The 12,539-nt window shown below is 42.3% G+C and overlaps 1 protein-coding gene across 1 annotated transcript; it reads left to right on the top strand.

Annotated features, from left to right (window-relative positions):
- The first annotated feature begins 3,058 nt into the window (after positions 1 to 3,058).
- On the top strand, positions 3,059 to 11,930 carry LOC112901351 (probable LRR receptor-like serine/threonine-protein kinase At1g56130). Its single transcript, XM_025970248.1, has 24 exons — positions 3,059 to 3,212; positions 3,940 to 4,126; positions 4,411 to 4,482; positions 5,489 to 5,560; positions 5,639 to 5,710; positions 5,927 to 5,998; positions 6,099 to 6,170; positions 6,250 to 6,321; positions 6,883 to 6,954; positions 7,049 to 7,120; positions 7,224 to 7,298; positions 7,431 to 7,502; positions 7,592 to 7,657; positions 7,739 to 7,801; positions 8,148 to 8,192; positions 8,297 to 8,358; positions 8,441 to 8,820; positions 8,913 to 9,111; positions 9,379 to 9,540; positions 9,632 to 9,750; positions 10,108 to 10,318; positions 10,401 to 10,632; positions 10,723 to 10,873; positions 11,291 to 11,930. The coding sequence occupies exons 1-24, from the start codon at positions 3,083 to 3,085 to the stop codon at positions 11,639 to 11,641; spliced, it is 3,081 nt and encodes a 1,026-aa protein (XP_025826033.1). The 5' UTR covers positions 3,059 to 3,082; the 3' UTR covers positions 11,642 to 11,930.
- Positions 11,931 to 12,539: the final 609 nt, after the last annotated feature.

Here is a 12,539-nt window from a genome sequence, read left to right as displayed (position 1 = left end):
TCTCTTCTCTTTTCTTGTAAACGCTAAATGAGATGTAAACTATTTTTTCCTTTTATTTTTTATTTAGTTAATATTTTTTTATCTTTCTTTGTTTAGCTTTTCTGGACTCGGTCCGCTGATAGACTTCATTCTTCCTTCCTTTTTCTTTTCTTTTTGAGCCCTCCTAACTTTCTTCCTCTTTTTCCTATATTCATTATGTATTAATACTTTTTGTCCTTTCATGACCATGTAGATATTTTTAATTTTTCTATTATATTTTGTTTCCTTCTAATTTTAAACTTTACTTTTCCCTTATAATTCTCCATATCCATACATGGATAGAGTATGATTATTATCCCAAAACATAATTTCTAATTTTAACAGAAATTTTTTCTTATTTGGAATATTTTTCTCAAAATATTTTATTTTGATTTGATTTATTTGTGTGTGAATATGTTTTGATCACTCTTATAGAATAATTATACATAGCATGTGTGATTAAAAACTTTTTCTCTTAAAGCATATGCTCTACTTGTGTGTGCCGTGGTGAAAAGAGCAGACTGATTTGTTTTCCATAATGACTCATTTGGTACGCGTATATGCTTGTAATTCTTCATGTAAAATTATCACTAATTTATTCATAATGCTAAATTGTTTGTTTATGTTGTAGATTAAATTATTTGATGATGCTGACTCATTTGTTCGCGATATTCATTTTACATTATTTATCCTATACAATCAAATATTTGTGATGTTTAATATTTTATTCGTAGTATATTATTATTTGTTCGTCATGTTTAATTTTTTTTAATTCGTAGAAAATAATCATTTATCCGTATTGTTAAAATATTTGTTCCCAATAGCCAAAAATAATTATTTAGTAGTAAAAGTGTTTCTAAAAAATATCGTGCAAATATAGACAAGTGTAGTCTTATTTTGAAGATTTTATCGTAAGAAAGATAATGGTGCAATCGGAATTTAATTTAGATGCACGGTTTAAGATTTATAGATTTTTTTAGTACGAACTCTCCTTGTACATGGTTGATGTCATTCATTTATCTCCACCTGCATGCATTCATTTGTTATTTAGTGCTAAGAGGCCTAAGATACGATATTCCGCTCGAGGTGGAAAATTAATCGCGCTTCAGGTGATGGTTGGCCAAACCATCACCTCAAGTGATGCCTAATCACACCCTCTTCGCTGCCCAAACCATCACCTTAAGTGATGCCTAATTGCACCCTCTTTGCTGCCTTCTAATACGGGCAGTGTGGGAGACTTCCGAGTTCTTTTAAGTCTTTTATTTAGGTACAACTGCAGCATATGTTCATACATGCACGTACAACTACCATACACACGCACACCTCACTCACGCCACGCACGTACAAACTAGCGCATTACTTCTAGAGATCACCGAAAGACTCGGTAGACGACTCCGTAGACGATGGGCGCGTTACAGTCCTTTGTAGCTTGACGTATAAGTGGCAACAAAGCTCCACGTATGAGAGGCAACAAAATTCAATATGGAGACATGCCCCGATGACAAAGGCGAGCGATCCCAGGGATGGAACTCGTGCCCACCCGTTCGCACACCAGCGACGCGGCACGACCAAGCTAGCGCTCGTTCTCGGGAGACTTGCGAGTTGGGACTGCCTACGTGTGCAGGCAAGGAAAAAATTTCTGGTGCAGCCGGGCTGCAAATTCTCTCTGGTGCAGCCTGCTCTGTAAGCGCGGGACAATAAACAAACTGATCTCAACCTCCTACCATGATGTTTGCAAGGAGGCAGCAGCTTCTTCATGAGCAGCAATGCCAGCGGGCTGTCGAGCTTTGCGCCGGAGGGGCAGCCTCGATCGTCGATGACGCGATGCATGGGCTGAGTTGAGCCTAGTGATTATTTTGGTCATCGCCCAGGCCTTCTTGTAACGGAAGCCCAGTGGATTCGTAGAGCCCGGCACGGAGCAGCGCGCAGATCCCACCCGTGTCATTGTGTGTGCTGCCGCGCGAACGGCGCCTGGCCTGGGCCTGCCTGCCGTGAAGAAGGCCACGGCCAGTTCCGCAACGCTCCGAAACCGGGGCGGCCCGACCGGTCGATGGGCTGACGTAAGCACACGTGCACCTCAAGGCTGAAGGCGCCGGACGGAGCTGCCTGCCTTTTTCTCCGGCCGCTTGGTTGGACCCGGCCACCCGGGCATGCGATCCCTTTGAGCTGTATGCTCGACTCGACGGGCTTGATGTGATGAGGTAGTAGCCGTCGCAATTGTCCCGCTCAAAGTGGCGCACAACCATGTGTGAACAGCTTACCCTGTCAATATACTAGGATGACCACATGTCTGCGCGTGCGTTCTTAGTTCCACCCGAACAAATCATAGTCGCACCCACTTACGATACAAGTTGCCCAGCCAGTGACTTGCCTTTTCTTAACCCTAACTAGAAAAACTCGTCCACGACATCCAGCACGCGAGGGTTGGTCCATGCTTTTCTTAATCCCGGCCGTTCAAGAGTCAGAGCCTGAACAATCAAGGCTGGTGCTATAAGGCTAAGCACGCGCCACGTCCATCAGCCACAAATAAAAATCAGAAATTCTTCTTCCTCCCTTCTAGTTTGAGCGGACAATTCTTCTTCAAGTACAATCATGCCCTAGTGGCGGCCGCGTCCGAGGTCTGCACCAATGGCGTCGACCGTCCCGTACATGACGGTGCCTCGCACCGGGCGCCTCAAAGTAGTACGTATTGTCTACTGCTCCTGCGACCTGCGTGTTCGCAGCCACACATGGTGGTTTCAGCTACTAGGAAAGTAGGGGCAAGTAGTGTCGGATCATGTCGGCCTGGTCAGTCGTCGCCTTCGGCGCTGCCTCCGTCCGAGCTGGAGGTAGTTGTTGGCGCGTTGCGCCCTCTGTACCTGGACAGAGCAGTGGCGCCACTTGATCGTAGAAGAAAATTTCAATACCCATGCAACCAAGGCGCAGCCGCCGCGTCGAGGGGTTTGTCTGTGTCTGCAGCGGCGGCGGGCCCCCGAGACACGTCCCTATCCTAGCTTGTCTCGATCAGGTCAGTATATATCTCGCTCGGCCTCGGAAGGGGCGGCCAATCCAGGCTCGGGCGGAGATGAGGCGGCCTGCGTCGAGCTGCTCTTGCCGCCATGGCGCCGCGCTCCCGAAGCTGCTGCTGCTGCTGCTTGTTCTAACTGCATCTGCGCAGGCGCAGCAAGCAAGGACAAGGACCGATCCGGTTGAAGGTAAGCGTCTCCGGTTCTTTCTTCAGAAGTTCAGATTAGCGAGTGGTTTCCAATCGTCTTGCATCAGTCCATCGATCGATGTTGCCTACCTCTGCCGTCGGAATGAAAAAAATATCACTTCATGATTCATCTCCTCCTCCATCTGCTCATTTCTTCGCCATGTCGGCCACCTTTTCGCGGTCGGAATGAGGAGCCACTTCCTGTTCCTGATTGGCTGATCCATCTCTGTTCTTGCTCTGTTTGCCTTCTCAAGCTCTGAAGAAAGAAAGAAATTATTATAAAAAAAAGCTCTGAAGAAAGCATCTGAAATTTTTGCATGGCATGTCGATTTAGCTAGTATGTCTTCTGCTGCCGTGCAAGAAAGCATTTTGCACTTCTTTTTTGACTAGTTGCAAACATGCCCTGCATGGTTCCAGACGATGACGATCACCTGCCCACTCTGTTCCAACTTCCAAGAGACAAGCTCGTTCCAAACGTCTCGGTTGGAAGGTCAACCGCGGCAAGCTTATCGATTATCGTATATTACCTTTTGACTTCCGAGCCTTTTTATTCAAAAAAAACTTCCGAGCTTTGCGTGCCCACGAAAATTCAGACTTGGCTTGGCCGTGTTCGCGATGTCAGCGTGGGTCCTGATTCCTGACCATCCGATCGGACGGTCGATGAGCTGGTAGTCGTTGTTGCAGTTGGTTTGGGATGTGAATCATGTGAACCCGTTTTTGGTTTGCAGCGGCGGCGGTGAACGCGGTGTTCGCCAAGCTCGGCCAGAAGGCGTCGCCGGCATGGAACATCAGCGGCGACCCCTGCACCGGCGCCGCCACGGACGGCACCGTCATCGACGACAACAACAACTTCAACCCCGCCATCAAGTGCGAATGCTCCGGGCAGAACATCACCGTCTGCCACGTCACGAAGCTGTAAGCCTCCTACTCACATCTCACGTCTTGCTGCTTCGCCCATCAGTTGTTCGACGGATGGCCTGCATGGGGTTGGCTGTTTGCCCTGGGCCTATGGCATGCGATACATCTTTGCTTGCTCCTTTCTGTGGTGGTGAGCACTTATCCCTGAAAATTCCGAGGGCTTGTTGGAGGATTCAACGGTGCTTCATGTGCCTGATGATGGTGTTTGTATCTGAGAATCAGCGAAGGTGGCTGACTTCTGATGGTGTGAGCTGATGGGTGCTTTACTTTTGTTGTTGTAGGAAAATTTACGCGCTTAATGCAGTTGGCCAGATACCAGAGGAACTGCGCAACCTCACGCGCTTGACCAATCTGTATGAACTCCCAACTTTCTTGCATGAAATAATCTGCAGTACAAAGCATCGTATCTGTACTCTTACACGTCCCAGTTAAGACTGTTTACTTGTGGTTAATTGGGGGAGTCTGTTATTTGCCCAATAGGTATTGCTTAATTTATTATCACAATTTCCTATTTGTCACTACGAAGTTTGCACATTGTTGATTTGGTACTACCACCATACATCACTTGCAGTCGTGGTACTGGTACATGATGGCAGAGTTTATTTGCAATTGCTATTAACTTTTATGGTGGCTATTGTTTCTCATAAGTCCTAGCAGTAACTTATAGCGATATTTTTAGTTTTAAGTTCCCAGTGAAAGGACAATAGCCCAGCCCCATTGATTCTGTTTTTTTGTACAGTGAAAGGACATTGCCCAGCCCCATTGATTGGTGGCACCATTCAAGCATTTACATCTCATTGCAGTTCCAGCTCGGAAAATGTTAAAAACAGTTTTGCTCATAAGTCATAACAGAAAATAGATTTACATTGCACCCACTTTAATTTTCTTTTTCTACTGGAACAACATGAAGTCAGCTCAATTGACATAGTAGCCATGAATGTTAGTCACCAATTCCTTAAAATTGTCAGGCTAGTCCTCCAGAATTGCTCTATATTCCTCCATATTGAATTCGAAAAACAAAAACAATCACTTTGTGTTTTCATTATGCTCCACGTTGGAGCTGCACAACAAACATTCGTAGCTCCATGTTTTTGTTACTAAGACAATACTTTGCTACCAATACATAGTTTTCTCCTCTCTCCTACTCCCTCCGTCCCAAATTAATCCTAGATATACGCTATACTATATCTAGATACATAGTAAAAACTATGTATCTAGAAAAGTCAAAACGACCTATAATGTGGGATAGAGGGAGTATGTTGATTTGAATGTACACCCGGATTCAAATATGCTAAGAATAAATACCTAATGAGCCAATAGCTTTTCAGTGATATCTGATCTGGTCTGATGTGTTTTCAGGGATTTAAGACAAAATTATTTAACAGGGCCTTTGCCACCATTCCTTGGGGAATTGACTGCTATGCAGTACATGTGAGCTTTAGAACTTACAACATTTCCCCCATTGTTTTGCTTAACATAAAATCTTAAACTCTGTCTTGAACATACAAGGAGTTTGGGCATCAATGCATTATCTGGATCTGTTCCAAAGGAGCTCGGGAACCTTACAAATCTTGTGTCACTGTAAGGAAGATACATTCTCCATGTCATGATCCTATTTAATAAGAAATCTCCTCAAAAAAAATTTGATACTGAAAAGTTGGAAATCTCTATTTGACATTTTGTTACTTCAACTAATCAACCTCCATTTGTAAAGGTAGCTACTAAATGCTTCCAGTAATAGAGATTTAGTTATCATTTCTTTTTTGACTAACATGGATTACTTTATTGGGTTTTCAGGGGCTTTGGCTCAAACAACTTAAATGGTTCCCTTCCTTCAGAGTTGGGGAACCTGGCTAAACTTGAGCAATTGTGCGTCAATGTCTAATTTTGGGCACACCATATTTTTTTTTGCTTGGATTAGCGGGCTCTAGGTCTAATGCATGTTCATATTTGTACCTCTTAATTGCAGGTATATTGATAGCGCTGGCTTAAGTGGTCCCTTACCATCATCACTTTCCAAGCTTACAAGAATGAAAACATTGTATGCCTATAAAAGATGTTTTGTTGATGGTACTTTTCCATGTCACTCAATCATATCTGTTATTCTTCTTTGTGTTCAGGTGGGCTTCAGATAATGATTTTACTGGGCAAATACCAGAATATATTGGGAGATGGGCTAATTTAACAGACCTGTAAGATTTTTTATTAATCTTCATCGTTTGCAATTATTTACTAACTGAAAATAGCAAGATATGTCATTACTTTTTTTTCGTAATTGTTTGGTCCTTGTTTTCGCCCCAAAGAGTATGGGTACAACAAGCTATAGCTCTCCACAAGTCAAGCTTAATTTTTATCAGAACTTAAGTTGGTACAAAAATAGGTCATTCTTTTTAGAGTTTAGACGTATACTTCGCTCATTGCCATATGTAAATTAGTTCATTCTGTTTTGTGTCTATGTCTTTTACTCAACTGTTTTCCATTCTGTGGCCTCTTAACTAATTTATTTTAGGTCAGATGTGAGATGGTATTATCGTGTTAGCAAATATTAAACATTTTTCTTTCACTATTTCTGATAATACAATGCTACATTTTGGATAAATTACTATTATTAGTAATCTTTGGACCTTTTTTCTTATACTTATCTTCTCGTTATGAAATGAATCATCTTCCTTGTTTCCTTACTAGGTGTAGGTAAATTCATCTGTAAAGAAATATCGCTTTCAAAATAGCAACAACAATTTCAATTTTTGTAGGCGGTTCCAAGGCAATTCGTTTCAAGGTCCGCTTCCAACCACACTTTCTAATCTCATCCAACTGACAAGCTTGTAAGTGACTACTGATGGCAAGAGTAGGTAAATATCATCCTTAAATTTTAAGTTTACAGACGGGAAGAGTGAATTACTTATTTCTGTGGTGCAGACGAATAGGTGACATAGTAAATGGGAGTTCTTCACTGGCATTCATCAGTAACATGGCATCTTTGAACACCTTGTAATAACTTTCCATTCACTTGATGACTCAAATTACATCTTAATATTTGCTGTAGTGCAACCAAATTGTTAAATCCTAAAACTCTTGGCATGTTTCATTGCAGAGTTTTGAGGAACTGCAGGATATCTGATAACCTAGCATCAGTAAACTTTTCACAGTTTGCAACATTAAACTTACTGTAAGGCATTTTTCTTCTTCTTAAAACTTCAGTCAACTACATGTTTTGCTAGATGCTTTAATGAACTGCTGTGGATTATGCATTGTTTGATGACCCCTTCCTCTCCTAGTCTCATTTGTTCTACTGTTACAGGGATTTGAGTTTTAACAACATCACTGGTGAAGTACCACAAGCCCTGCTGAATCTGGGTTTTCTCAGCTTCTTGTATGGTTTTCTTGCCTTCTGGTACTTATTTCTAGGTTGTGAAGACATTCATTATAAATCTTGCTAATGTGCAAATTTGGTCTTACCAGATTTCTCGGGAATAATAGCCTTTCAGGAAGCCTTCCAAGCTCTATAGGACCTTCTCTTATTAACTTGTATGTTTATCCAATTTCATTTGTGAATTAAAACCAGGAAGGTGTTTATCTATAACATTGACATACTTTTCTTTTGTGTAGAGACTTTTCCTACAACCAGCTCTCAGGAAACTATCCTTCTTGGGCTCGTCCAAATATGCAATTGTAAGTGCCGAGTTTTGTAAGTTTGATTCACTGACCGGAAATTCAGCCCAGTTACTTTTTTTTTGAAGGATAATCCAAAAGCATACACATGTACTGAACTAGCATTTTTTGAATTTCTGCTACATCTAAAAAGCTGCTTTTGCTGCACCTAGCTTATATTTCTTTTTAAATTGTTACATTTCTAAGTCACTTATAATTCAGAATCTTTGAACAAGCAGATGTACTTTACCTTACTGCTCCCTGCTTTGGTTTATCTTGATTTATGCTAGAATGAACAAATCCTCAACATGCTCCTCAATAGTCAATAGTGCCTTCTAAATTTTTTCACATGTTTCATTCTACATAGGAATTTGGTGGCAAACAATTTCGTGATCAACAACTCCAATAACGGGTCAGTTTATATTCAAATAGGTCGTTGAAGTCTTCAAGCACAATTATTATGTTCTCAGGTGGCTTATATTTTCGATTCAAAATGACAATGTTTGACATCTTCAGTGTACCTTCGGGGCTGGAGTGCCTTCAGCGAGACACACCATGCTTTCTTGACTCTCCACATTGTGAGCTTCCACCTTTGCACTTTTAATGATGCGTCTACATAGCTAAATTAGCATCATTAATAATAATTTAACATGCTTGCAGCTTCTTCCTTTGCTGTGGACTCTGGGAGCCGTAGATCTATGTCTGGATCAGATAATTCCATGTATCAGCCTGACGACGCCAATCTGGGACCCGCTTCCTATTATGTTACAGGAGCACAAACATGGGGTGTTAGCAATGTTGGGAGGTTCATGGATGCACCAAATGGAAGCTACATAATCTCCAGCTCACGCCAGTTTCAGAATACTCTAGATTCAGAACTGTTCCAGACAGCAAGGATGTCTCCATCATCGTTAAGATACTATGGCATTGGACTGGAGAATGGAAACTACACAGTTACACTTCAATTTGCAGAATTTGACTTCGAAGACATGCAGACTTGGAAGAGTTTAGGTAAAAGGGTTTTTGATATCTATGTCCAGGTAGGTTCCAGTCATGCTGACAACCTTCACTTGATTTTTTAGCTTATGAGCCGATCGAGATTTTTTATTGTTTTTTCTTGCTTTTGGTGCAGGGTGAGCGCAAGGAGCGGAACTTTGACATAAGGAAGGCAGCAGGCGGGAAATCTTACACTGCTGTGAAGAAGCAGTATATAGTTCCTGTCACTAGAAACTTCCTTGAGATTCATCTCTTCTGGGCTGGCAAGGGCACTTGTTGCATCCCTAGTCAAGGCTACTATGGGCCTACAATCTCAGCTTTGAGTGCAACTCCAAGTACTCCCCTTAGCTACAAATCTTTGTCTTAATATTGCCCAGATAATTTCCTTATATAGTTTCTACATGAGAATTGCTGATGATGGAACCAACACATAGGCAGACACTAATTGTACATATCCATTATGAATGCTGAATGTTCTCGTGTGCACTTTGAAATAAATTGGAGTGCAAATTGAGAAACACCTAACATAGAATCCAAGTCAAACACATATACTGATTATTCTGTAAGATCTCATTATGTCTAACAAATGTACTTTCTGACAGATTTCACCCCTACGGTGCGTAATGCTGCACAGAAGAAGAGTAGTAGTAAAACAGGTGTAATTGTTGGAGTCGTGGTTGGAGCAGCAGTTTTAGGACTAGTAGCACTTGCTGGACTCTGCATGTGGAGACAGAAACAGAGAAAATTATCATTGGAGCAACAAGGTAAATGATATGCCATGGTTCCAAATTACAATACATTCTTAATCAAGCTAAGAGGTTGTGTTTATAAACTCATCTTTTCTGATGTTTGTAGAGCTGTACAGTATTGTTGGCAGACCTAATGTATTCAGTTACAGTGAGCTAAGGAGCGCTACTGAAAATTTCAGTTCAAGTAACCTTCTCGGGGAAGGAGGATATGGGTCAGTTTACAAGGTTAGTTCATCTATAGTATATGTAGATGTACATTTGCTGAAATTTTACCTCTGAAAGTAGTTCTTTTTTTTTCTAATTTGCGCACAGCAAAAGGATATGCCCTTCGGTGCTTTTTTTTTGTTTTTTTGAAAACTGGTTAGTTTTTGTTTTGACTATATTTTTCGGTGATGTATAGTCTTTGCTTGACTTTTTTTCTCAGGTGTCAATATATGCACAATAGTTTTTCTGTTGTTTCTAGTTACATTAATAGTTTCTGCACATGATCAGTAAAATAAGAGTAGGCAGTCTACATTTTTCCCCATTACAGTATGTTTGGCTATGTGATGCCTGAAACATGAAAATGGCACCGTCTTGCAGGGTAATTTAACCGATGGAAGGGTGGTGGCTGTAAAACAGTTATCTGAAACCTCTAATCAGGGGAAAACGCAATTTGCAACAGAAATAGAAACTATTTCTCGAGTACAACACCGTAATCTCGTGAAGTTATATGGTTGCTGCCTTGAGGGCAATAAACCACTGTTGGTCTATGAGTACCTGGAGAATGGAAGCCTTGATAAAGCATTATTTGGTACAAGTTCATTTCAATTTAATGCAACAGTCTCTCTAGGAGTTCACATTTGTTACATTAAAACTTATACATTTATTTGCAGGAAGTGGGAGACTGAACCTAGACTGGTCAACACGCTTCGAGATATGCTTAGGCATTGCAAGAGGTCTGGCTTATCTCCATGAAGAGTCTAGCATCCGTGTTGTGCATAGGGACATAAAGGCTAGCAATGTCTTACTTGACGCAAATCTCAACCCTAAAATCTCGGATTTTGGGCTCGCCAAACTTTATGATGATAAGAAGACACATGTTAGCACAAAAGTTGCTGGTACATTGTAAGAACATTTCCATCTAGCCCCCTTACACCTACGTACAGATTATTTACACATGTGAGCTAATGGCAATTTCTTTATGCTTCTGTGAAGTGGATATCTCGCACCTGAGTATGCCATGAGAGGTCATATGACCGAGAAAGTCGATGTGTTTGCTTTTGGCGTGGTTGTATTGGAGACTTTAGCTGGAAGGTCAAACTTCGACAATACGCTTGAAGAAGATAAGATTTATATTTTAGAATGGGTAAGTTCAGTCTCAACTCTAGATTTTAGGCTGGGTAATGTTGCAGTCTGGTTTCTGTACTGTTGGTATGATCTTTAGTAAAATTTATGCTAGGAACAAGCTCTGGTGCCTTCATAAAAATCTCTGTTTTGTCACATAGTTTCGTATGAATTTCTTTTGCTAAACTGTAAATAAAATGCTAATTGTAGTATGCTTAGGTTTATGGTTCTTGAACGAAGGGTGCCAAATTTTACCATGGTAGCATGATTTGGGATCTTATTGCTGTACAAGAGGTTGATCGCATTTTCTCCCTTCTTTTCTGTTTTTGCTGACGCAGCAAACAAATATCGATCTGAATTTGTTAAAGGAAACATCACCGAAGACATGTCACTCCAGCTTGGCGTCTTCGCATTTCTAACTAATCTTCTGTGCTTTCAGGTTTGGCAACTGTACGAAGAAAATCACCCTCTGGACATGGTAGACCCCAAGCTTGCCAATTTTAACAGCAACGAGGTGCTCCGTGCCATCCACGTGGCCCTCCTCTGCACCCAGGGGTCGCCCCACCAGAGGCCGTCCATGTCCAGGGCCGTGTCGATGCTGGCCGGAGACGTGGAGATGGGCGAGGTTGTGAACAAGCCGAGCTACATCACCGAGTGGCAAATCAAGGGCGGCAACACCAGCAGCTTCATGAGCAGCAACGTCAGCGGGCAGTCGAGCATGGCCCCAAGAGCGGCCTCGTCGCACACCTCGTCGCCGTTCATGAGCTCCGTCATTGAAGAAGGCCGGTGATTAGCAAGTTCTGTCAACGGCGGACAGTTTTCTGCAAATGCACGTCACAAACGCTCTCAGGATATTCAGCTTTTGCACATATATTGTGTTAGATTATGTGCTGCGTTCGACTGTTGCTTCGGCTTAGATCCTTTTGTTTTTCGAGTAAAGTTTTAGTTTATTTCGACGTTCGCAGTGCAGTTTGATTTTTGTATCCATGATCAAATGATGATGCTGGTGGGTTTGGTCTATTTGGATGTGTATATATCGTTTGCAAGATCTAAATCATGTTAGCAAAATTATTACTACATTTTGTGTGTGTGTTTGTGTCAGCTTCGTGGTGTTCATTGGTTGGTACGATAGACCAAAGGCAGGCAAGGTGAAAGTTACAAACTTCGAAGTGACTAACGGAAGATGTATGTGTCCTAGGCGAAAGCAGCTGACCTTATTTGCGCAGGCTGTGTCGATGCTGGCGGGGGCGTGGAGTTTGGGCGTGGACAAGCCGCGCAGCTACATCACCTGCTAGCAGAGATCAAGGGAGGCAACGCCAGCAGCTTCTTCATGAGCAGCAACGCCACCGGGCTGTCGAGCTTCGCGCCGAGGGGCAGCCTCGATCGTCGATGTTCCTGAGCTCCGCCATCAATCAATGCACACGAAGCTAGGGCGGTGATGATCGTCAGGTTCAGAGCACCTTCTGTGGCTTTCAAGTGGAGGTTTTGTTCAATTTCTTGTAAATCCACGTTACCAAGGGGCTCAGGATCCTCAGTTTGTGCACCTTCTTCGTGAATATCTCGGTTCGATTCTTCTCTCCGGAGGAAAATGTTGGAATTGTGGCCTGTACTAGGCCCATATGTGGCCAGTGAAGGGTGGTCCAATTCCATATAGGAAGTCAAGGTGGTGCAGTAGAAGTGGCATATGG

The sequence above is a fragment of the Panicum hallii genome, chromosome 7 (genome assembly GCF_002211085.1).
Source record: "Panicum hallii strain FIL2 chromosome 7, PHallii_v3.1, whole genome shotgun sequence".
NCBI classification, from domain to species: Eukaryota; Viridiplantae; Streptophyta; class Magnoliopsida; order Poales; family Poaceae; genus Panicum; species Panicum hallii.
The sequence above is the reverse complement of the archived record's forward strand: the minus strand, read 5'-3'. Positions and strand labels throughout refer to the sequence as shown.